The sequence below is a fragment of the Gymnogyps californianus genome, chromosome Z, assembly GCF_018139145.2.
Source record: "Gymnogyps californianus isolate 813 chromosome Z, ASM1813914v2, whole genome shotgun sequence".
NCBI classification, from domain to species: Eukaryota; Metazoa; Chordata; class Aves; order Accipitriformes; family Cathartidae; genus Gymnogyps; species Gymnogyps californianus.
In genome coordinates, this window is record NC_059500.1 from 80,825,284 (window position 1) to 80,850,680 (window position 25,397).

The window sequence follows — 25,397 nt, forward strand, 5'->3', positions numbered from 1 at the left end:
TACACCAAACTTCCACAGACTTCACTGGATTTTGGAAAAGGCCCTAAGCATAAATGCTGACAAATTCCTAAAACCTCAGCTCACTCCAGAATTTCCCAGGGAATTTGGCCCTTAGGGATTGCCGAATTTTGCTGTTTCCTTCTTCATATACTTGTAAAAGCTCCAAAGTTCTCTGCACGCTCCGATGAAAGCGAGATAGGGGGAAGGACCATTTCAGAGCCCTCCATTTTCACTACCCAAGCTTCTGCTCTCTACAATCAGAGCTTTGCTGAAAAGCCACCGCGCCTCAGAAGATTCAAAAGGACAGATTCTCCCTCACCCCACGTCTCAGTGTTTTATCCACCTCGGTTTCCCTCACACGCAAACCAGAGATTGCTCTTTCCTGCCATGGAAAGCCGAGCACGGGCAGGCTGCCCACATAGCTGCGTCACCACCAGTGTTTTTGCCTTCAAGGTCTGAGCAACATTTCTACTGATTCACCGAACCCCCACAGAGTGGACTATTCTTAGACTTGATTTCCTTCCGTCTACTACATCTAACCATCCTGAGCGAACATCACCTTTAATTTATCATCAGTCAAGCCTGCATGGGCCAGCTTTTGTCAGGGACCAGGGGAGCTACTCCTGACCGTTGCAAGCTGTGAAGCTTCATCTGTCATCTCTGTCGTGTTACTCCACAGTGCTAAAGACTCTGGACCAGAGTTGCGGTTGCAATCTCCTATATTCCCTTTACATCGCTTTTCCGGGCGACCACAGACCTACTCACCATGGTGCCTCTCCTCCCCGAGATCACAGCAGGAGGAGCTGCCACGGCATGGCTCTCCCTTTGCAATTCATGAGCTGGCTTTGACAACTCCGTTGCAATCACAGAAAATATGCTAAAATATTATAATGGCCCTATCACCTTTTAATCCATTCTGTCCAACAGCAAAGTTGGATTTCATAAATCAAAAGCAAGCAGCTAAACTATTTTGACTAAATACTTCCTTCTCTTTGATGAAAGCACTGGCAGATTCATAAGCCTCCTCTGTTGACCTGACAATAAAGGAGAAGCACTCCTAGTTATGTTTTTCTGACTGAATTTGCATTGCCAGTGTATGCAGATCTCAGGAACGATTCTCCTAAATAATATGAGGAGTTGGGGATTAAACCATAATATTATAATTTTCTCTCTTCCTGTCTCAGATTTCATATCCTCAGCAACAGAGCTGGGATTACAGCTCGAGCTCAGGATGTGGTACCAGACAGCTGACAGCATTTCTTCTTGGACAGATCAGATTTTTGTATCGGGGGATTTCTCTGGGGCCTGCAGCCTTTTCTGTGGGAAAGCACAGCATGCTATGCACACCCTTCACTTGCCGTAACAGTGTGCAGCAAACACACCCGGCTTCCTGACAGTCACTTCTTATCACTCAGGTATCCCATTGTTCCAAGAAGGTTAAGATTGGACATTTGGAGCTTTGACCGCATGGGAGAAGGGAAAACAAAATAGCCTCAAACTCAGACAAATTCTCCACGTCAAAAGAGTATTTTCTTATGCTCAGTACACAAAAGAACGATGGCAGAAAACAAGGAGGGTCCTTCTTTCTGCAACAGCCCTTCTTTTCGTCCGTTTAAGCAGGACGGGCAGAAGCTCAGGCTGGTCAATGCTGGCTCACCCACCCTACAGTGACATTGTACAGGTAGTGACCTCCGTGTAGCTAAAATCTCCTGGGCAGTATTTATTTGCTACCCACGGAGAACAGAGCAGCAGGTAGGGTCCCTCCTCAGACCCTGCTCCTGCAAGCTGCCATCACACCATTTCCACTCGGCCCCACAGATACTGCGGTACGGCAGCAGGAATCTGATTTTCCAGCGCCCAGTGCAAGGTAAGGAGGTCAAAAAATATCTGAAAGCTTCTGCATGTGGCATTTCTGATAAACGCCATAGTTTTTCAATCATTTTTTGAGCAACACCTGAAAAATGAATCAGAAAGTAAACACGTTGCAACATGCATTTCATCTCAAGGACTATTTTATATATATTTCTTTAAGTATCTTTCCGGCTTGCAAATCACTCCTTATATCTAACTGTACACCTATGTACACCTTCACAGACATGTCTGGGCCTGTTTCTGCAGTCTCTACACAAATAAAATACCCATCCACTTGAATGGGAGCTCTTTTCAGATAAATGTGGCAAGATTGGGCCTTTGGTGCATACGTGCGAGTATCCTGCACACATATTTTAAAATCATTAAAAAAATATAGTAGCTATAGATTTATAACCAATCAAAATCTAAACACAGTAAAACTGCACTTATCACAGTATAGCCTAGGTGAATTTACATTGCTCATTTATATGAAGCAAACAAAGGAAAGGAAATGTCCGTGACCCTGTAATTACAGGTTAACTGTAATTACAGTTTTGCTTATCCTTTTGTCTGTCCAAAAAGTCCAAAAGGATTTTTGCAACTAAAAAGATGGATTTGCACCATTTCTTTCCAACATATGGATGCTTCTCAAGTGCTTTCCCATCTTTTTTGAAGTATCTTTTGCAACGTATCAGACTCCTTTCAGTTGCTTTTGTTCACTTCAATCACCATAGTAAAGAAAAATCCCTTACTAAAGAAGGTAACCTTAGCAAAGCAGCAGCAGCAAAGCAATACTGAAGTCACTACTAGTCCCATACTCAGGCAGAATAAGGAGTAAGGGCTCTAGGTACCAGCTTCAGCATCATTACTGTTATCGTAAAGCTTAATGCACAGCAAGATGGCCAACCCACGGGGTCACATTGCTTTCTAAATAGCACTTTCATTACAGCACTTCATTATCAAAGCCCTTCACACATAAATTTACAAAACACAGCAAAGACAAAGATCTCTTTTGCATATTAAATCAAGGAAACCATTTCATCTACAAGTTCATTCTTAGTGTGCTGCATATTTCACAGCCAGCCAATACGAGGTGGTGCTCACTAACACATAGTATAACTCTAAGACCAAAAGCACAACACCACAAATATATAAAGCTTAAGCACAGGTTCTTCACCTATCCCTGGCTGGTATTTCCAAGTGAGCTCTGACACCTTTATCAAGCATATGAGTTGCTTTTAAAGTAATCAGACCTCTGGAGTCTAGTGTAAAGTTAAGGAAATACACTCTCACATACCATCCAGGTCACTGCTGGTCAGTAGGGACTTTTGAAATGGTGACCGTTGTCCTTCACTTCCTTTTTGATCATTTTATCTGTAGCTTGAGCAACTTTCACAGCTCTCAGCATAGCAAAGAGGCTTTTAAAAGAAGCTTTGTACATCTATGCATTACAAAATCAAAATCCAAGTCCAGATTTGGATTTGAACCCTCTCCCCCCCCAAAAAAGTATCCCTCGTATAGAACTAGCACTTTAAACTGCAAATCCTTGATCAAAGATCTTGTAATCTAAGTAAGACAAGACAAGGCACTGGGCAACAGCCCAAGCGCTTCAGACTAAGAACTTATACAAGGAAACTCTGTTCATTTAACTATGCCAGCACAGCTGAAACAGCAAACCTCACCCTCCTGTATATGCAGTCTTACCAGTATGAAAGGGCATATACCAGCAGCCTACTACACCATGGTTCAGCAGCCAAAATAAACTCCAGAAATATGTGGCATTTTCTTCTGCATCAGGATTTTGCCAATTTAACTGTATCAGGTGAAAAATTAAGCTTGGCATAACTGACAGAGTTATATTGGTAACTTTTTAAAGAATACACCAGCCCTTTTACTATCCTAGTAACATTCTCAACATACAAAAATGTCACGTTAAGACATCTGACATCTTGAGATGCATAATTTTAAAATAAGCATCATAATCCAAGCCACAAAGTATCTTCAGTGTATTTTAACTTCATTTCCTGCCAGTACTTATCACAGATACCTGAAAGTATTTAACTCAACCTGCACAACAGTGAATCCACATTCAGATACTCTTACAAAGTCTTTAATAAAAATCAAAGAGGATATGCTTTTTTCTATCTTACGCTATGATATTTGAACCAAAAAATCAACTCAGAAAATATAACTACGTAATCTCCTTGTTATTCAGCCCAAGAAAAGCTTGCAGAAGTGTGAAGGAGCATGTTTCTTCAAGAAGGACTCCAATCTGAAGCTGAGATGGTCACTGTAGGAAGAAGTACGCGCATTGCTCATGCGTTAGCTAGAAGGAAAGCATTACAGACAATGAGAAAGAAAACATGATCAGCAGAGGAGACCAGAAATATAAGACACAAGAAGGAAGAAGAAAGAAACTCTACAACAATTGCACACCATGATCAACACAGTTACCTGTTGCTGTGAATGGGAGTTTAACATTCTTTTCTATCCTGGCTGAAAAAATTCATAAAGTGATCTTGTTTATTCCTATCACATCTATCTGCTATTTTTCACCAATACTTTGTGACATTACAGAACAAAGACCTCAAGTTATATACTTGCCCTTAAAACTATAATGCTAAAGAGTATTTTCAAAAACCCCAATGCCAGAGAACAGTGCTTCCAATAAAATCTGGCAATGACCCAAGGTACTTGATTCAGAAACCTATGTAAAGTCATACAGTCTATGCTAAAATTCTCCATCACTGATTCTCCTTAAAAGTTTGGTGCTTTCCTTCATAGTGAAATGATAACTATATTAATGTGCTCTGTTTATCCCTAAACCTATTGGCTATGTGCTTCTTATCTGACTTGCTTTCCAGGGCAGTGTATACCCTGGGACAGAGGAGTTTTGTTTCTCCTACACTGTTATGGACCCAACTCTGCTAGCAGGAAAGATGCTGGTATCCTAGATCCTATGGGATGCAATGCCTTGAGGAAATTTATATCAAACAATTATTGCATAATCTCAGGGTGTAATAAAACCTCCTACACCATACACAGACATCGAGTTCCTGTTGCATCAGAGGAAGAAGTGTCCCTGTCAACAGCAGCTACAGGTCCCTGTATGAACCCGCAGGATCCCCTTGCTGTGCATGTGGAGGAAGTTGAAGATTTCTGAGGGCATAGCATGAAAACCAGGGCGAGGTTTCACATTGTCATAGTAGTGGTGAGTTATAAAAATCCCTGAGGGGTTCATGGGGAAGGCCCAAAAGCCAAAAAGGTGGACCTCTTCGCAGAGCTCCAGGGCAGCAGTCACCAGGATCAGTCCAGTGCTAATCCGCTTGGCCCGCACCCCTTGGCCAAGCCAGTAGCGTGAGACGTTGATGAGATACTGGGGATGAAAGTAATAAACAGCTTGCTGAGATTCAAAATCATCCAGGACATATTTGACCCGGATTGAGACATCCGTGTTGCGAGTGTTGTAGAAAGCTGGCAGCAGCACGGAAGCGTTCTCGTAGACCTGGAGCACGTTGTAGAAGGGTTTCCTCCATTTTTCCAGCTTATGAAATCTAAAGGGAAAAAGATGCAAGTGATGGTCAGACCAGTGCAGACTCACTCTGGACCCAGCGTACAAGAAACCTCCAATGGGCTTTTACTGAAACTTTTCTGATACAGAGATAATTGAAATGATGTTTCAGTTAACAAGGGGAATATATTTAGATTTGTAGCTAAAACATCAGTATGAAATGTAGGGCAAAAATACAGGGGATAAAAAAATACATACGCTCCTCTCTTTTGGCAATACATTTGTTAAACAGTGGACAAACTGTGTAGACATTTCTGATCATGTCTCACTTCTCATTTTATTATGAGAAGTATGTCATTTTTCCAAGGCATGGACAGCTGTATAGTGCACTATGCAGTGCAGAACTGTATAAAAAAGTGGCAAACACCAAAGCAGAGCATATGTCTAAAATGTCTAACTGTAATATTTAAAAGAAATCCAAAATGCAAGCAAATGATTTGATGCTGCTTGAGAAAAGAAACACATTCCCCCAGCAAGAAAGGAAAGCAGTAATTAGTCCCATGGTCCCAAACCTGTCAGCAAGGTGGCAGTAAAGTATTAACAAATTTAAAATTAAAATCACCCAGTCAATCCTGGCTACAAAGTTTAACCGGCATTTTTTAAAAACATATGACAATGTATGTTACTTTATTTAAGCATTTAAGGTGGGAACCAGTTGCTTCCACCCTGAATGTTTCTGAGACATTTGCTTGGGGCTTGCAAGCACAGCACAAGACTTCCAGGGGAAGGATGGCTCTGCTGTTATAATTTTAGCTCATCAGCTTCCCACTTTCTATCACCAATGTGCAGGTCTAAGTGTTTAACACATTTCTGTAAGTTGTTACTGATTCCATACACTGAATAACTTCAATTCAGAATGAAATGTATGATTCATAGTGTCAGTTTAAAGTAATATTGGGAAAAGAATACTCTGTAACGGTTAGAATTAAGTGAAAGGTAGATTTGGAAAAGCAATACAGAAGAAAAGACAAAAAACAGAAATGACCTCTCAGTAATTATACTGGGATTGACAGTCACGACATCTGTCTTTACCCCAACATCCATGAAGTATTTCTCAGATATAGGAGGCAAATTGCATCTATAAAGGAAAGAAATGAGTAAGAAAGTTAAAAAATTCCTTGCACCTTTTCAGGACTAGAAACTAGAACGGATTTAAGCATTTCTTCCAAGCAACAAATCTAGAAACAGATTGAGAATTTAAAATTGTATCAAAACATGTTGATGCCCAAACTGTGCATTAAAGTAACAAGTTCTTAGGGGCTGTATGAAGACCTCTCTTCCCCAAGTCTGTGAGAGATGACCCCTTTTTGCAGATGTAACCAATGCTCACTCACTTTGCTTCCTTAAGAGCAATTCAGCTATTTACTTTGGCAGTTTAGGACGAGAAATGGGATGAAGCCCCAAGGACAATCAGCCTATAAAATCAAAGACTTCCTCAGCAAGACCTGAGCTGTATTCAATAATTCATAGGCAAACTATATCTATAACATTGCCTTTAGCATGTTTGTTTTATACCCAAGAGAATTTAGGGGAAATGCTCCACAAGAGACAAATCAATCCAGTCCTAATTAATCCAAAACTATCTGCTTCCCTTCCTTTTCCCTTTATAAGTATCTCCCAGCGCAGTGTAAGAGCAGCAATTCTGACTCCACAGATTCACCAGAGGATGTCAAAGTTATTAGAAACAACCTTGTGAAGATTTGCAAACCTTGACTTTGCCCAGCCTCCACTCACCTTGGCCTTGACCTAGATTCATCATCTCACAAAATTTAGAGCATTCCTCAAGAGATGCTGAAGTTACTGAAACACATACACACAAGCTATCACACAAGCTTCACTTCCACAGGAAACCCAGCTAAAAAAAAGCTTCAGCATGTGTTATCAGCAGCAACATAAGTGGCCTTGCAACTAGTTTTACACTCAGTTTAAGCTAGTGTTAGATACTCGCTGATATTTTGAAAACTTTTTGAAGTGATCTACAAGCCTCAATAAAAGCCATCACCGTTAAGATCCCCACATCTCAAAAATACTGCTGTGCCTAATTCCCAAACGTCTCTATATTTCTGAAGATGAGGGCTGAATAGGAGAAAACTGTGAAGGTATTTAGGGTAAGCGATGCTCAGTGTTTTCACAATAGTACAGTTCAGCTGCCAGCATAATTTCTCAGTCACAGGGAGAGGGTGAGTGGCGGAGCAGAAGAATGCACAAAAATCCTTCAAAGTCCTTCTCAGACTCAGGAGGTTCGCATCTACCTTCCAGAGAGTCCTTCTTCATCAGGTCAGAGAATTTTTTTTAGCTACCTCATCATTCTCATAGGCAATGTTATTTCTAGCATTTTTCTCTGCTAGGTCATGCAAAGTCCTTCTGAAGTCCTCTAGCATCCTCAGTTTCACCTAGCACTGGGCACTCTGCTCATTAGATTATATTTGAAAAAGGTTTTCAAATACTCAGCTTCAATATTTTTGAACTGTAAACTCCCACCAGGATTAAGAAAGACTGAATTTGTTGAAAGTGATAACTCCTTATAAAAAATGATACAATCTGCATAAACTGTACTTTTGTCATAAGACTCCAAAACTTCATCCCTGCAAAGAGAGTAGTCCCATCTCGAAATGCACCCAATGTTTCATCACAGATCTCTACTCTGGCCAGTAGATGGAGATAGACAATAACAACTAGTAAATGCAATTCATGTGTGTGTATTTTATATATTCTATTGTACTAATATTAATTGCTATCAGAATTTATTTCATGGAAAGATCTTGGTTGCATCCTGCTAGTCACTAGCTTCCTGACAATAAAAGATTTTCCCAGGTGTCCTGAAGGTATCGCTGAATGTTAGCAGTGCTCCATAGGCAGTTTTTGAACTATTTTAAAGAATTATTTTGTTGGTGACCAAGACGGTGATTCCTGGCAGTTTGGTGAACTGGTGTTAGACTGGAAAGTGGATGTGTTCAGACCTGACCTTAAACACAAGCTTTACTTTAAAATGGATGTCAGCAGACCTTAAGCTCTTAAACACTAGCATGTCTCTGTGCATAACACTGGTCCCACATGTTTTGGAGATGGTGAACCAGGGGTTTCTTTTGCACAAGTACTGATATATTCATTCATATTTCAGTTCTACTTAAGCCTCTATTACTGATATCAAAAGCAATCCAATTTCTAAGTTCTGTAGTGATCTGATCTGCTCTTTTTAATCAGTTTTGGTACAGTTCAAGGAAGAGTAACAGTGGTAAAAAGGGACCTCCACTGAAAGTTCTTATACATAAATGATGACATTTGCTGCCCATATTTCCACTTCCACTCAACAGCTTGTCATCTCCATGTGTAACATGTACCGCTCCTTTCAACCATACTGATAGTTGTGATCCAACAGAATAGAAGGGAATCTACAATAATTATTTAATATATATGGGGTACACTAGGCTTTTAAGAAACAAATTATGTGAAGCCTGGACTGTTTCACAGGTTAAAACTAAGACAATAGTTTTCTACAAAGCGGGCACAAGAGGCAGACACAAGGGTCTGAAAACAATGAAGAGTGAAGGTAGGACCTGTAAAATTTTATTTCTCATCTGATGCCAAATTAAATTAAGAATGCAATGAGCCATAATCTGACCTAATTTTTGCTGGTATGAAATCAGAGAAATTCATTGATTTATGCACAATTATTCTAAACTGACAGCAACGTACCCAAGATCATAAAATAGGCCAACAGAAGTAAAAAGATTTTTTCTTTTCTACAGAACAGGTCATGAATCTGTGACCTAGCTGTCATATGTCATGACCCACGCAAAGAGCTTAACAGGATTCAGAGAGGGATTAGTCATGCATACGAATAATTAAAAAATCTTTCCCATGTATATTAAGGATGATACAAGTGCTGCTAAACTCAGTTATCCAGGGGCGCAAGTCACGGGACATCCCAGTCTACGCAAAACCTGGATAACTCCACATATGGGAGGGAGCACAATATGAAGATACTCAACCTTCAAAGTTATTCAGGCGTCTCTGGACACCCTGGAGTCTACAGTACTGATTACTGTAACTCCCACTATCCAGCACTTGAGCTCTGCACCACTTCAGAAACACACCTCCGAGGCACGTAAGCTGCGCAGCGTGGAGCTATTAACATCTGGCCAAGTTGCTTGTCAGGCAATAGGGGTTGTACCTCTGGTTCAGAACTGCCCCAGAAAATCATGGCCACGTTCATAGGACACTGCTTATGGGCTAATGTCCATGGAAGGATAAATCCACAACCTGAGTGACAGGGGATGTCCTGAAAGAGGACATCAAACTTTGTCAATAAGTCAATGATTAACCACGTGGAGTTAGGGAGAAATAATTCCTCAGAGCATTATTTTTAAATAAATATTATACAGTGAGGTGTTTTTTTCGAAGCATTGGTTTTTGTGCAAGAAGCAGGCTTGATATGGCCAGTTTGGCAAATCCCATGTTTCCATGTGAGAGAGAATAGCTTTGCAATCCTTTATTTGTCATTAAAAAGGGCAAAAAGAAAAACGGTGCTGTGGTGATTACCGAAACACGAAGTCTGCACTGTCGATCTCCCGGCCACATCTGCTGTTCTTCAGAATTCCTCCATTCCCAACCACCGCACATTTCTTAAACTGCGAGCGGTGATACGGCATATCCTGCAACATCACAGCAAGGAAACAGTTAAATATCCCGAAACATGGAGGCAACAAGTCTCTTTTTTACTTCTTCCTTTTTTTCATGCAGCTGCATCTTGCTGCAGATGCACTAATCATAGGCAGTTGACACTGGTTCCGGCCTGCAATATTCCCATGGTGTACATAAATGGATGGGATTGCTTTCTGTGCAATTAGAGACAGTATGGGCAACTAACTCAGAGGGAAAAAAAGCAATAACCTGGTTTTGTCCAGACTTAATAACGGAATAAGTCATTTTAGAAACTTGCCTTCCCTTCTGATTTCCACATGAGGGCATGAACCATAAAATTAGCGTACCCCAGGCATTGCCTTCTGAGCTGCCTGCAAACTGCTCGCTCCTCAGGCTCCGATATCCTGCTTTTGAAAAGTCTGCATACACAGTTCCAGAGCAGCTAGTAAAGCCCGAGAATTCTCTCTAACTCAGACAGCACATTACAGCTATTTATCAGAACATAGCCCAAATTTTAGTGCTTGCTACCACTAATTGTGCTAAAATAGTATTAATGATTATTAATTAGCACTTGTACTACCAGCAGTGCCTAGAGCCTTTGGTCAGGCACCTTTTTGGTCTTGTGTAGGATGCATCTTTCTGTAATCTTTGGGCAAAATTCTGTCTTCATATGCAGACATGCAGCTGGTGCTGAAGCCAGACAGAGTGAAAATCACATCTCCGAGAACAGAACTGGGCTGTTAGGGTGAGAGGGCTGTGACGCAGAACTGTGCCGCGCTACACCTTATGAATATGTAGAGAGGTGCTTATATAAGCATGAGAGCACTCATTTTGGTACATACATATTTTATCAATAATTTCATACCGCAAACTACAGAGAGATGCGATAGTGGCATGACATTTCTAGGTGATTATTCCCAGGATCTTTCCATGGCATTCATAAGCCATGAGGCAAAAGGGCATGCAATTACACCTGTCTGGAAAAGCAGCAGCTGTCTAACAGAGAGGCAATATAGAGTTGTCTGTGCTTTATCTAGCGATTTCTTAACACAAAATGCCTTGGCAGTCCTGAAAGGGAGATCAGAAGCCAGGTCTCCGCATTCAGTACAAGGCTCTTGCCCTTACAGTCTTGCTCCCATGCTTTCAGCCCTTTATCTCCTACATTTGCCATGCTGCAGCCCTGCTCCTAGGCAGAGGGTGGCTTTGGCCACGTAGGTGCTGCCCAGTGAATCCCAAAGGCACTTTGGCATGGGATAGAGCCTGCAAAGCATCCTCAAGGCATACCTGGATAAATACAACAGCAGCTACAGGACACTCCTAGCAAAAGCGTAGGCATCTAGTCTTTCATGCATTCATCTGCGCAATCAGGCAGGGTTTTGAGGATAATACTCCTGGACTTAGATGTACTCATTCTTTGCACGTCTCCAGATGCCAAAGTGTTTTCCTGGATCTGAGCCTTTCCCCTGCTCTGCCCCAGTTCCCCATGTGCACATTTAGATAACAGCACTACCCTACCTCTTAGTAGTGCTCAGAAAGCAAACAGATTAAAAGTGGTTAGACCCTGAAGGACAACGTTAATGACACAAATCTAAGTACTTCACTTGAATATTTTTCTGATTTTCTGAAAGGGACAAATTTCAGTTATCCCCTCCAAATAGGCCATTTTAAATTCATGAGGTGTGCCCCATGATAAATAGATATATAAGATACATAAGCCCATTCCTGCACATCAGTCACTATATGCAATGGGAATTGCCCACCGGTTATAACTTTGAATGACCCTCAGGTCAAGGATTATTTGCTGAAAAGGTTTTGAATAATCTTTATGATGAATATATTTAAAAATTGTGCAGCCTGTTCATAGATAAGCTGCAAACAGAAATAAGTATAAAAATAGTTAGTCATTCTGAATATGAATTATAAAATAATCATGTCTCTGAAAAAGCAGACCTACCCCAAATGTTGGATTTATTGTATGTGAGTATTGTACTTTTAAAAAGTTCTGATCAGTAAGCGCCTCTCTTATTCAGCTTTCTTAAGTTATTTCATTAGCCACTTTGCTTCTAGGTCAGGAAAATATATATATATTGCATACTAGAGCAGATGGCCACTAGAAAATAGGATAATCAGGTAAAATATCATATCAAAAATAAACATTTTCAAAGTATAAGCAATGAAAAGCATTTGTAGAAATGTCAAACAGCCGACTGCTAAATGCTTGGCTATAGGATAGTATCTAATGCAGCAAGTAGAGTGAAGTTGATTCTGCAAATGGACAGAGGCATGAGGCACCTTTGGAAACATTTTGAAGATTTCTTGGTTGATATGGAAGATTCCACTAGTATCCACTTCATATTTCAGTTTAGTTCCCAAGGGAGTATTTTTCTGGGTGGTGAACAGAAAGGCAGGGGCATTGCAACACCTCGACAAAGTAGACCTGTAGAATGAAAAAGAGAGAAATAAGATTAAGGAGCTGATAGCATGCTTTAGGATTTGCAATTACTATTACTCCTAACAAGGCATTTTTCAGCAAAAAGAAACTTTTTAGCTGTAGCAGTGGTTTGCTGGATTTTCCTTTAGAAAATTTCAGATTCAGTGAAATTTTCCTTGATTGAGGAACTTATGGTAAAAAAAAAACCAGAAGAAATGAGATCCCTGTATCTGTCTCTTCTAGGCTGCAGGAAATACATGTGCAAGTTCTGCCCTGCTCCAGACCCCAAAGCTGAGCTTCTGCCTCCAATATCCTGGGGAAAACATTCTAATGAATTAGTCCCTCTCTGCTTTAGAGGTCTTCCACTTTTTGTAAATTATTTACTCATCACTGGGCAGGAAACGCAGGGGTTAAAGTATTCATCTGGGTCTGTGGAAGCTTGGCAGGGCAGGAACTTAAACACAGCAATACCTAAAGACACTACCCCACTTACCAGGCCACTGTGGAGCACAGCACACTTTCATTACAAAAAACTTTTAAAGGTCTTAGTTTTGCCTTTGACCTTGCATGTGTGCATCAGGAAGATGATGCGGCCCCGACAGATGGGTGCCAGGCAGACTGTCACGGCAACAACTCCAAAATCTCAGACAAATGGCCAAAATTTTCTTCGTCCCTGGGACAAAATGGCAGGTATTCCAACGCAAACAAGAACAGTTTTGAAATCTCAACAATGGGATTCATGGAACAAGAGAAAAAACATTCAGCTCTGAGCCCCTTACCATAAGTTTCATATGAAATTTAAATAGGAAAAGCAGCTTTCCAAATAGGGGTCCATTTCTTAGCTCACATCTTGCCCTGAATGCTTTTCTCCTTTTACTGGTGGAACTGAAAGCCCTGACTTCAGCTTACTCTTACTCCAGAGCTAGTTTTTTTCTCAGTCAACGCATCTTATACCTTTAATGAAAAATACATGTCATGGCAAATGCACAAACATGAAGACAAAGCCAAATGGCTCTCAAATAACCTAGATTAAATACCTTGCCTCTGGGGTATGTGGCCTTATTACGAGTTGGAAGAATAAGCTAGTCTTCTTTATGGGCTTTATTACAAGCACCAGAAAGCAAATTCAGAATTATGCAAACACTTCAGTGATGTCCAATTACTATTACATACTTGACTCATGCAGAATGACACAATATGATGATCAGATCAAGGCAGCAATTGAGACTGAATAAGTCAATGAATAATTTCTAATAACGAAATCATTAAATAATTACAAGCAGGTAGTGGGATTGAATTGTGATATTTGAGATACGAAAAAATTCTTCATTAGTTCTGCATTAAGGAATTGAAAGAGATGTTGTTCTTTAATCTAACATCCAACTGGTTTTCAGAGAAATGTTCCTTAATGTAAATGTCTGATATCTGATGGAGGAAGACTGTCAAGGAAATTGTTTTCCTTAGCGTCCAGATACAAAAGCTAGTGTGATTTTTGTGCTTCCTCCCTCCCTGCTGCTTAAGTAGCTGCCATTTAACTTTTGCTGCATTCTCCCCATCTCACCTGATGGTCCAGAACTGGTAAAGTTCGAAAGCCCACAGCTCAGTATTGTTAGACCACCACCTTTTAGTCTCCTACTAGTCTGCCTCAAAACTCAGAGACTTTGGTCTGCTTTTAAGGGACTACAGTTTCCCCACACATTCACACACTGAAGTCTCTGTCTCATAAGACAAAACTGACACAGACTTTGAACTTCTTTTTTTTTTATGACTGGCATGATTATTGTTCCTGGAACCAGCTAACAAAGGTTAGGTTACATCTAGGTGCCATTGGGAGTTTCTTAAGCAGTGGTAGATCAGTCAGGCAGGTATAGCCAGCGCCAGGAGTCTTTCATCTCTTCTTTCTCTCAACACACTGTCCAGGATGGAGAGGGGTTCTTTGCTTAATGTGCTGGTGTTAGTGGCCTGAGAGAGAGTGATGGTCCTCCTGATGGTCTTTAAATAGTCCTTTCTCATTGCTCCCACCTCTGGGCTGGCCTCCATACTTCAATGTGGTCCTTGTACTCTGGGCACATTCATTAGTTCTCCTACTCCAACCAAACTTTAAGACAGTAGGCTCTAATCTTGAATGGCTCTTGCCTTCAAAATGGGCTCTGATAATTGCCCATCAAGTAATTTCCAGAAAAAAATATACTAAAAAAAACCCCTAAAAAACTTATGTGTGGAGCTCACATTGAAAAACTGCTATGAGCCTGGGACTAACAATTAGTTATTTTTAAAGATGTTAATGACTAACTCAGCACATGCATTCTCACATTCTCTCATTAACTTGTGACAGCTATTTCCTAGAATCATGCAAGAGAATTTAGGAGAAAGTTGTTGGGCCTTATTCTAAACAATAGCTCTGAATTGTGCCAGTGACTTACAGACTTAACCAGTCTATGTTCCACTTACTCTGAAATAATGTGTTTTCTCCAGACCTACTCAAATATGGCCCTTGAATACATCAATATACAACATTCAAATATTGTTTTGGCTTCATTCTACTATTGCCTTCACAAGACCAATTTCAAAAGTTGTATCGTGAAAGGACCATGGAGGACCTTCAGCAAAGAGGAAGTCACATGAAGGAAGACAGAGTACCACACAAACAAACTGCAGAGGTCTCCGAAGACCAGAAAAAATATCTAGATAGTCAGGGAGTAATAGCTGAGAAGCCATTAAAAAAAAGGAAGTCATAAACAAGGTCTGACAGTACCTAATACACCACAGAAAAAATCCAGTTTCAGTATTTTGTAGGCCAAATTTGCAGTGTCACCAGTGATATTACCATTTTACACCACCAGAGAGCTAGGTTGATGTATTAGGTGCAGCCATTAAGTCTTGGCTCCTTTCTCACTTCTGCCTGAATCATACCTGGAAGTCTTTCCCATACCAAATTCCCTGCCTTTCCTGGGAAGACTGTTCCACATGCCAGAAGAGCTTTCTTTCACTCTTGCTGTTGACTGTTTTAAAGTAGAAAAAAGTCCATATTTATTCAAAAGGATGGTATTCCAACAGTAACAGTGTTATAATGCTTACTCTTGCTATCCATATGAAGGTCTGATCTCTCTACAGGAAGCTAAACTCAAACTAAAGTAAATCTTACTCAGTCTCATTAATGTGGACCATTCTTACTTGAATAAATTAGCTTCTGTGACATTCATCTCCCATTTGCACATCTGTAGGCTCTTCCATCTGTCAAACAATTCAGTTTGTTTCACCCTAAAAGAGAAAAAGAAAGAAAATAATAATTCATTTTATTACAAGGGCTTCATTTCCTAGAACAGCTGCAGCCAGGGTACCATGCAGTAGGCTTTTGATAGGGCAAACCAGTCAGTCTAGCCAGTGCAAAATTTATCATTTTTATTTCTTTTTCTGCTCAGACATAGCAACTCTAAGCCATGTACACACAGGTACTGATGGAGCTCTTCAGATGTTTGGGGTTGATTTCTATTCCCTGATAGGCATTCTCCATTTCTTCAGGATAAAAAATGCAATATCGAGCAAGAAGCGTCTACTGTACCATAGTCTGTCCACAGTCTGCTGGGAAGCTAATGAGTGTCTGGCAACTACAGCGGCTTTGGGGGGAAAAGTTGCACCTAGCAGACGGGCCCAGCAGAGTGGGTATCGGAAAAGAGGATACTTTAGATAATTTGGCCAACTACCATTATATTTTGGTGAGGTTATCTTAATCCGTGAGATCCTACAGAACAGCACTGTTGGTAAATCCATTTTATAAACTGCAAGAGCACAGGTGTAGGGATAAGCATCTGTGATGGTAAGAGGACATGAAAAGCTCTTTACATAAGGATCTCTCCATCCCCCTCTGTTAATAAATATACTTTTAGTTATATCAAAAAATGACACTCCTATTTCTACTAGGCTGATACAGGATGACACATTTTTGGCAATGTCATCACTTCCAACCACTTCTACCTTAGAGTTCATACCTATTCTTCTGTATTTGGACAACAGAGATAATGAAGGCTTTGCAAATATCTAGAGCTAGGGAGCAATGTCATAATCTGGCTAGGAAATTTTGAAGTCTGAGATTTCTTCAAGACTGATAGGTCTTAATGAGTTCTCTTCAGGCTTGAGGGCTTTGAATGTTTGAATAACAAATAAAGACTTTTAAGATAATTATATATTTAAAGAGAGTAGCACTTAGGATTTCCCAGGCTGTGGAAGTTATAGAAAGGAATTAGGTCATATTGTACTTTCTGTAGCCCACCAGAGCACATTAATTTGGAAATCTTCCATTACCGTAAGGGCTGACTTAGGAAATGTAGCACTTGAGAAGCAAGCACATCAGAAGAACCCAGCATAGTGAAAGAGCTTAATGACAAATGGCATCTATCGTAAAAGGCTAACTCTATCCAGCTAAGCAGGAGTCCACTGCGTTCTATGTGCCATTGGATAAGATGAAGAGAAATGAGTAATTCTCTGTCCCATCTGATAAGTACGGAGAAAAGCAATCCAAAACTCCCCATCTTCAGCAGAACATTGGCAGAAGTGTGACATTCTCACCCCTCCTATTTATTTTTAAGCACTGCAAGTCAGCAAGCAGTGCAAAGTTGTTACTCGTGTATCCTTCATCCAGGACCAAATACAGAAGACAAGGACATAACCTACATTTTTCTGTGCATAAAGTCAGTGAGGGAGACATGCTCAAAATCACGCAGAGCTGGAGCAACAAATTGTATTTTCTGTTGCCTTGATTGCTTTATGCTATGCACTTGTATAGCTGCACTTTCAACTGAGATTCTCAGTGCACTTTACAGACCTTAATAAGCCTTGTGGATTGTCGGGAAGATTACTATACCACTGGTTTTAGATATGGTAAGGGATTAGGCATAATCTAAGCACTTAAATTCAGTGCAATGCTGAAAATGCAAAAGGGTAACACAAAAATACCCTGCTATGCTCTCTCCAATGAGTTCCATTGGCAACCTCACTTTTTTGCCTGATTCCATTGCTGTGGCTTCACGGATGCATCTCATTCAACTCGTTAGTTTCCTGATGTACATATAGGACCGCAAAAGATAAATTATAGATATTTCATTGTTTCTCTGAATCACATTTTCCTACTTTTTACTGAGTGTTATCAAGTTGTGAAACTCACTGCTGACTGAGGAGGTCAAAAGTACAAATGGGCTCAAAGAAATTAAGAGAGAGGTTTATTGTCCACTCTAATTACTGTAGTCTAGTCACCATTTACCACTGGCAAGTCCCCATGCCAGTATTTGTTATCAGGAAGGGCTAACCTTTTTGCTTCATTTCTTAGCCTTCACTACTGGCCACTGTCAATGATGGAGCCTTAAGCTAGACGGACACTTGCTATGAGTCAGTCTGGCTGTTGTTACTCTTCAATTACCTGGAATATAGTATTGCAAATAATATTACAAACACTGTATTTCATTCCAAACAGTGATACTGGGCCTGACCAAAATGCCTCAGTGTATGTGAAAAGCCTCCATTTTTTTCAAATGGACCTCGGATCAAATTCAAATGTCACTACTTGCACATGTAAAAGAACCTCAGGAATCTGTGATGAGATCCCTATTGATGGGATTTCTTGAGCCTTGCATCTTTTGACAATGTCATTGTAAGTTATCATCTTCATCCTGCCTGAAAAGTAACCTTTTTAGCAAGCATTCATTCATACTTACATAGACAAAACCTTCACCTCAATGATGTCCTGCCGTAATTCCAGGCATTTGGTAGAATTGTATTCCAAAGGCCCTTCATAAAACTCAAAATACCTGAAGAAGAACAAGGAAAAAGATTATAAATAAGGCTTAAACTAGAATATTTGTCTTACACATCAACGGAAATTTGCTTAAAGTTGTCATTTATGATTTCTGCCTAACTTGGAATTACACTGTCTGGCCCATAGGCAGGTTATTACTTCACAGGAAAACACAGATGTCATTGCTGATTGTAGAACAGCCACCAATGTCCAGTTTGTCCACCCCTACAAGAGTTCATCAATCTTGTAGGCACCAACAAGGACCAGCTACCTTTTCCAGCAGTCAGCACATGGCAGCTGCCACTGAAAGTCAGGGGAAAAGCACTGATCACTTAAGGAACGCTGTTCCCATCCTTTGGGTGTCTGAATGTGCTGAGAGTTTAAAAAACAGTACCTTAAATTTTGCTCTTAGGTGGAAAGCAAAGTGCTGGAGGTTGCATCTTGTCTGTGGAGACAGTTGCATAGCTCTACGCAATTGAGCTTTTCATTGGGATTTACTCTTTCGGTATATTCAGAGGGCAAGGGAAGCTGGGATTTTCTTCTCAAAAAATTTGAGATGGTTTTGAGAACGAAAGGATTTGAATGCTCAGACACAGCACAAATGACAGTGCTATTCTTAACTAAAATATAGACATAAATTTTTACTTTTTTGGTTAAACTCCTCCACCTTAGCCATCAGACTGGAGTGAAGGGGAAACAAAACACAATGGGAGCTACTCATGTTTAGGGGCTAGAGAAAGCCCAGGCTGTCCAGTGAATTCAATGAGACTGTATTGAAATGACAAAAAAGATTTAGGGTTTAAACCAAGCTCTGTATCAGTTTCACCACTTATCATTAGAAGTCTGTATTAAAACCTAATACCTAAGAACTGTGCATACCCATACGGCAGTTATGAGAATAATGAAGAAATACGAGGAGATGACCTGTAGGAATAGGTATTATGATCAAGGCTAGAGCAAGTTATTTTGATGGATCCTTTAAAATCTCAGAATTCATGAGGCTGTAACTCCAAACTATCTTTTGAATTTTCAATATGAAAGAAAAAAACAAGATTCCTGGAAGAGCTTTATTTAAACCCTCATTGGAAATGTAATATTTGGGGTTTGTGTCATTTTAAAATATCATCAAAATTCATGTTTGACCTGAATGTCTGTTCAGTCCTGAATATATAATCCTTAAGTAGGAAAGCCTTGTTAGTTTCCTTAGTAGGTCATGTTGATAGTTAATATCAAAATTTTGGGGGATCCAAAGTTTGATTTGTTCTGGAGAAGTGCTAAGCATTCATGCCTCCCAGGGGAACTGTAGGAAGGGAGAGTGTCCAGAAAGTAACATCTCCAGGTATCTCCAACAGGGTCTCCAAAGGCCAGAAGCATCTAAAAACAAACAGCTTCTGAATTTTGCCTTGTAAGTACATCCAGAAATCAATCTGATAAAGCGGGGAAGAGACAAACCTATAGAAGGGAGAAAGGGAATATAGTATACGACTGGAAAAAGCCCAAAAGCTTCCCAAAGCAATCTGTTACTAACTGGGAACGTTTCTATCCTGTCAAATGATGCTGTAGGATGTGTCTCCTTCACCTCTCCCTGAGGTTTTCACCACCTCAGCTTTGCCAAATCCCAAACCAATAATTTCTGTGATCCAGTGAGAGGCACAAACCTTGAGACTGAAATGAGGAAGCCCATGCCTAGAACGTGGCAGGAGAGCATCATAAATTCCTAATAAAGAAGTAAACTGATTACTGTCAGAAAAAAAACAATAGCTCAGCAATCTTTAAAAAATGTGACTATTTGGAAATGTGTTTGCATAGTCTTCAAGGCAACAAATATATTTTTATGAGATTTGTAGAGGAAATTACGTATTTAAAGCACTCCAGAATCAGTGACAAATCTGGGAAAAGACTTCCTCAGCCTCCAGAAGGAAGATTAAGTTCATGTAACATGAACCTTCATCTGGTCTCTCACCAAAAGGCCTGGGCTTTCCTTCCAACTCAATCGTTCACCTGGACATTCAGCCTTTACTAAAGAGTGGCTGAAATCCATTGCACTGGCTCATATCCTGCGTGCTTGGCTTGTTGAGCTGGAGCTGAGCAACTTGTGTATTTTGAAAGCTGCTCCAACTGAAATTGGATTAAGAGCTCACCTGGTTGCACCAGGCCAAAGCCCTGTGTGGATGTACTCCAGATAAATTTCCAAAACTAAACTGAAATTTCTGTCTGTGGAGCCAACACCATAGGACTTTTTGCTGGTCACAGAATTTTACAGGGGTGAAGGAGTCCCCTCTGACTACCAAACCAGACAACTTTTTCATCATCCTGCAACACTCATTTTTCTTACTGTATTTTGTGGTATCCACTCTTTATTTTGGTTCTTTGAGTCAGACAAGACTGGGACCCTGAATGTGTATGTTCTATACAATAGCTAGAGGCAGGTATACATCTCCACGCAACACTCAGCACGTTACGCCCCCTGGGCGTAATGGGGATAGCAATGGCTATCATCAGCCTCATCCTCGCCTTTCACCTAACACTGGAATTCAGTACCTTGTATGTGCCTCAAGATAGATAAGAATGGCAAAAAATCTAGATTAACATGTATTTTTATCTTTCCTGTACAATTCTGGCTCTGCTGCTAAGTTAGAGAACTGCAGCTCAGATGTCAAACAGCACATGCTATCATGTGGGAATGCCGCAGCAGGGGAAAGCTGGCTTCAGCCTGTGGCACTGGAGACAACGATGTCATTTTATGAAACAGAGATGAAATTTCCTGAGTCCCAGAGATTCCCTTTGATCATTGCCTGTTTACCCAATCCACAAACCAAAAATAGAAATGAAAAAGGATGTGTTACCAAAGAGGCAGAAGGGTAAGGAGGAAAGGATTAGGTAAGAAATAAACCACTTCTGGATCTGAAAGGAAATGCATGAGGCAGCATTGCATTTGTAGCAGTTATTCCATTAGCCTATAGCTTCAAAAAGCACAGGACTGTCCTGCAAGTCACTAACTCTCACAATAGCTCCAGCTTCTCCAGCAGAGTCACTGGGGGTGGCGAATTCACCATTTGGCACCTTGTGGAAGTGCAGAGGGAGGATCCGTGAAACAGGCCGGATGACACGCTGCCGATGGGACACCCATGTGCCTCCTACAGCAAAGGCAGGGGACACCAACAGCTTTGTCACTTCTGCACCAAGTGGGGAGAAGATGCTACTGGCCATGAGGTGAGTTCGACCGAACCTAACTCATCCTGCCTCAGCTACTGAATAGTCATCATCTGGGCTGTCATTCATAAGCCCTGAGCCACATCTGGATGCTAAGCCTCCTTAGTGTTAATGCTACTGACGCTGTAGCACTTAGGTTGCAAGCATCAATGACATTACCACAGTATTAGGGAATTTGCAAGACAGTATCTAGTCAACAGACCAAAAAAAATTTTTCTTCTCATTCTCCCAGGACTGTTTGCTTCACAGCAATTCCCCTCCTGCTATAGACACCCAGGCAAATTAGCAGAGGCAGCTCCCTGGAGCACCGGCCAACCTCTTCCCGCAGAAGTGTTTCACACTGTACTTTCCCAAGATACAGTTTTTGCACAACACCAGGCTCTAGCACAAGGAACATGGGTTCCCTCAACTCCCACGGATGTCCTTTAAACCCAGCTCCTCGCTCGGCAGGGTCTGGTCCTGCTGGGAGTGTTTGGAGACCAGCCCTCTGCGCTCTTCCAGAGGAAGCATCAGTCTCACCCACTCCCCGGGCTCTGAGTGCTGCTTCTGCCTGTTAACTCCCACTCTAAACCACGTAGTTCCCTGTGAACGAAGACACACTTGCCTGTCAGAAAGCTTAATTAGCACAAATGGAAACTGTCCTCTCCATCATCTTCCTTAGTTGATATCCAGCTAAGAAGCAAGGGTGTAGTGCAGTTTATTTTGATTTACGCTCGTGATTAGTGACAAGTGGCACACCTGACTACACTACTCCTTTTGCTATGGAAAAAGGCTGTTTCAGCTTTTACAGAATGACAGTCATGTTTTATATCCATAAAACAGAGTTGACATGTCACCGCCAGAATGTCCTCTCCCTGCATTGCCTTCGCTTCTCCTGCTGAAATCTAAATAACTTTTATCCCTCAACGGTCACAAGTCTACGGGAAAACCAACACAAGAATTCATGATTCTTTACAATAGGGAACACAACTACAACCGAATCACAACAGACCACATATTTGCATGCAGGATTGCGTTTTCCCGGGGTACCGGGCAATACACACAACTCACTGCTCTATGTCCATTCAGGTCAATCATAGCTTTCAAATTTACAACATTTCTCCAGGATCAAATCCTGTATCTGAACACCACACAAGCTGCAAGTGCTCAGAGAGGACTCTTTTTATGGCTCTCAGTACTGAATGCCCAGAAATGAGATGCTATTTACTCTGTAATTTTCTGGTTTTGACTACTGAGACTTTCTTTTCTAAACTTCATGTCTCCCATTGCAACCTCACTTCCAGCGGAGCAGCTTACTGAGCTCGCTAGTGAGAGACAGATTTGGTTTCCCAGTACACCAGCTAACTCTTAGGTCTTTGATCATCTGCAGTTGGGCTGCTCCTGCTTTGATCAAAAGTAAGCTTTTCTTGATCATGCTACATGAATTAAAAAGCCTGAGACTTCAATCCTGCCTTCAAGTGACACTTGGATTGAGGCACTGATTTGTCTGATATATTGAACAAAGGTTTTAAAATATAATTGAGTGTAATTGTCAGGCATCTTTTAAACAAGACCATTTTCTCCTGCACAAGCTGCCTTCCCATTTCGCTCGTTCCTGCAGTGCTGGTTCTGCACTGTTTGCAGTGAGGCTGCAGCACTTACGCTGCAAGACAGCAGAGTATCGCAGGAAGGATTCCACCTACCCTGCAGGAAAAACAAAGATTTTTCCAAAAATATACATTATCCAGTGACTAAGAAATGAGAATAAATGAACCAAGCCCTGCAGGCTCCTACTAAATACTTATTAAGAGAACTGTCCAATTAGCAGTGCCTGCACTCATCAGTATGGGCAGATCCATGGCCAGCCTCAGGTCTAGATTCACCTTCCCTACTCAGGAACCTTGCAAGTGTGCCAGAGCACACTCCCCAAAGCACACGGGGACTCACGTTCATCTGGCAAGGCCAGCGTGGGATCTTCAGACCCTTGTGGCAAAAATACTGCTGAGGTGGAGCATATCATGGCTACAGGGGCTCTGGAAAACTCATCCAGAGCAGAGCAAACTAGGCGTTGACTTCATCAGAGAGCCCATTGTAACCAAATCCCACTAGCCTTTGCTTTTATTAATATTTCTACGTGACAACATCAAAAACTACAAGATTTGGTCAAAAGGTTTAAGGGCCTGACATCAATACAGTGATTTTTTTTCCCTCAAAGAGTGCTTCCTACCCCTTCGCATGACATATTCTCCTAAGATTACTTTGACCTCATTTGGAAGGCACAATCCCTGTTTGGCAGATAAAGAAGCTGATGTAGAGCTGATTGACAGGTAAGTCCGTGGCAGGTAGGAACGGGGACTTTGGGATCTGCTCTCATAGACACTGTCTAGACTACACGATTACCACCAAGAACAAGAGCAGCCTCTGAAGCTGATGGAAATCATAATGACCTTTCACACTACACCTTGCAAAAGAAAACATCAGTGGACATACTGATATTAAATGAGATCCCCCTGCTCTGAGAATTGGCAAGTGAAGCAGAAATGTTTGATGCCCTTAGATTAACTTACACTCCACTAGGACCGTGGCACAAAAAAATCACGTTGCTGCATGTGTTGTGTCTGCTGTTTGAGAGCCTGTGTTGACTTGTCCACACCAGGATGGTGCTTGAAAGACTGAAGTGAGAGAGAAAGTGCTGTGGGCACAATGGAGGAGGCTGGAGAAGCAAGTCTTCTCCTGCACAGGTTGGTGAAACTATTTGATTACCTCCTCCTTGGGGACAACAAACATAAAAAAGATGGTTCACATCCCTTCTGGCTACCATTTGCTGATGCCAATGTCACTGGCATTAACTGGTTTAAATCTTTTATTACCTTCATCTCTAATGCTACTAGATGTAGTAGATGTCTAACTGATCATGAACTTTCAGTATGTGGCTGTAGCTAGGAACAAAATGTGTCATTATAAACTACGTCATGTAAAAAAACAAAAATATAAGCAAAAGAAAATGGTCATACATCTTTGTATACATTATGTGATAACAGTTCTTCTGAATTACTGCATCTAGTTCTGATATTTCTGGGCTGCGCTTGCAGCCCAGAAAGCCAACCATATCCTGGGCTGCATCAAGAGAAGCATGGCCAGCAGGTCGAGGGAGGTGATTCTGCCCCTCTACTCTGCTCTGGTGAGACCCCACCTGCAGTACTGTGTCCAGCTCTGAAGTCCTTAGCACAGGAAAGACACGGACCTGTTGGAGCGGGTCCAGAGGAGGCCACAAAGATGGTCAGAGGGCTGGAACACCCCTCCGATGAAGACAGGCTGAGAGAGTTGGGGTTGTTCAGCCTGGAGAAGAGAAAGCTCCAGGGAGACCTTATAGCGGCCTTCCAGTACCTAAAGGCGGCGAACAAGAAAGCTGGAGAGGGACTTTTTACAAGGGCATGTAGTGATAGGACAAGGGGTAATGGCTTTAAACTGAAAGACAGTAGATTTAGATTAGATATAAGGAAGAAATTCTTTACTGTGAGGGTGGTGAGGCACTGGAACGGGTTGCCCAGAGAAGTTGTGGATGCCCCCTCCCTGGAAGTGTTCAAGGCCAGTTTGGATGGGGCTTTGAGCAACCTGGTCTAGTGGAAGGTGTCCCTGCCCATGGCAGGGGTGTTGGAACTAGATGACCTTTAAAAGTCCCTTCCAACCCAAACCATTCTATGATTCTATGATTCTATTTCAACTTCGAGGGTTTGAGACACTGGCAAGAGTTATGAAAGGACGTGCAGAAATTATTTGGGTTCCAAAAAGTATGAGAGGTGTATGAAGCTTAATCTAAACATACGATTACTGAGTAGGGAGCCACTGCAAGAAGATGCAATTCTTAGTAGCAGGAAGCTTTTCAATACAGCATAGCAAGGAAGGAAAAATAGTATGAG

General features: G+C 41.3%; 1 protein-coding gene across 3 annotated transcripts in view; it reads right to left on the minus strand.

Moving 5' to 3' along the window:
• Window positions 1–4,936: 4,936 nt before the first annotated feature.
• Window positions 4,937–25,397, minus strand: part of ST8SIA5 (ST8 alpha-N-acetyl-neuraminide alpha-2,8-sialyltransferase 5) — a 40,804-nt gene continuing 20,343 nt past the window's right edge. For 2 of the 3 annotated variants that reach the window (XM_050913378.1, XM_050913377.1), the window contains 6 exons: window positions 18,206–18,298; window positions 15,672–15,758; window positions 12,359–12,503; window positions 9,965–10,077; window positions 6,408–6,500; window positions 4,937–5,405 (listed from right to left, as the gene is read on the minus strand). In XM_050913378.1, coding sequence (XP_050769335.1) covers window positions 4,937–5,405; window positions 6,408–6,500; window positions 9,965–10,077; window positions 12,359–12,503; window positions 15,672–15,758; window positions 18,206–18,298 — 1,000 coding nt within the window. The remainder of the gene's footprint in view (window positions 5,406–6,407; window positions 6,501–9,964; window positions 10,078–12,358; window positions 12,504–15,671; window positions 15,759–18,205; window positions 18,299–25,397) is intronic. The other variant, XM_050913379.1, reaches the window with a different exon arrangement.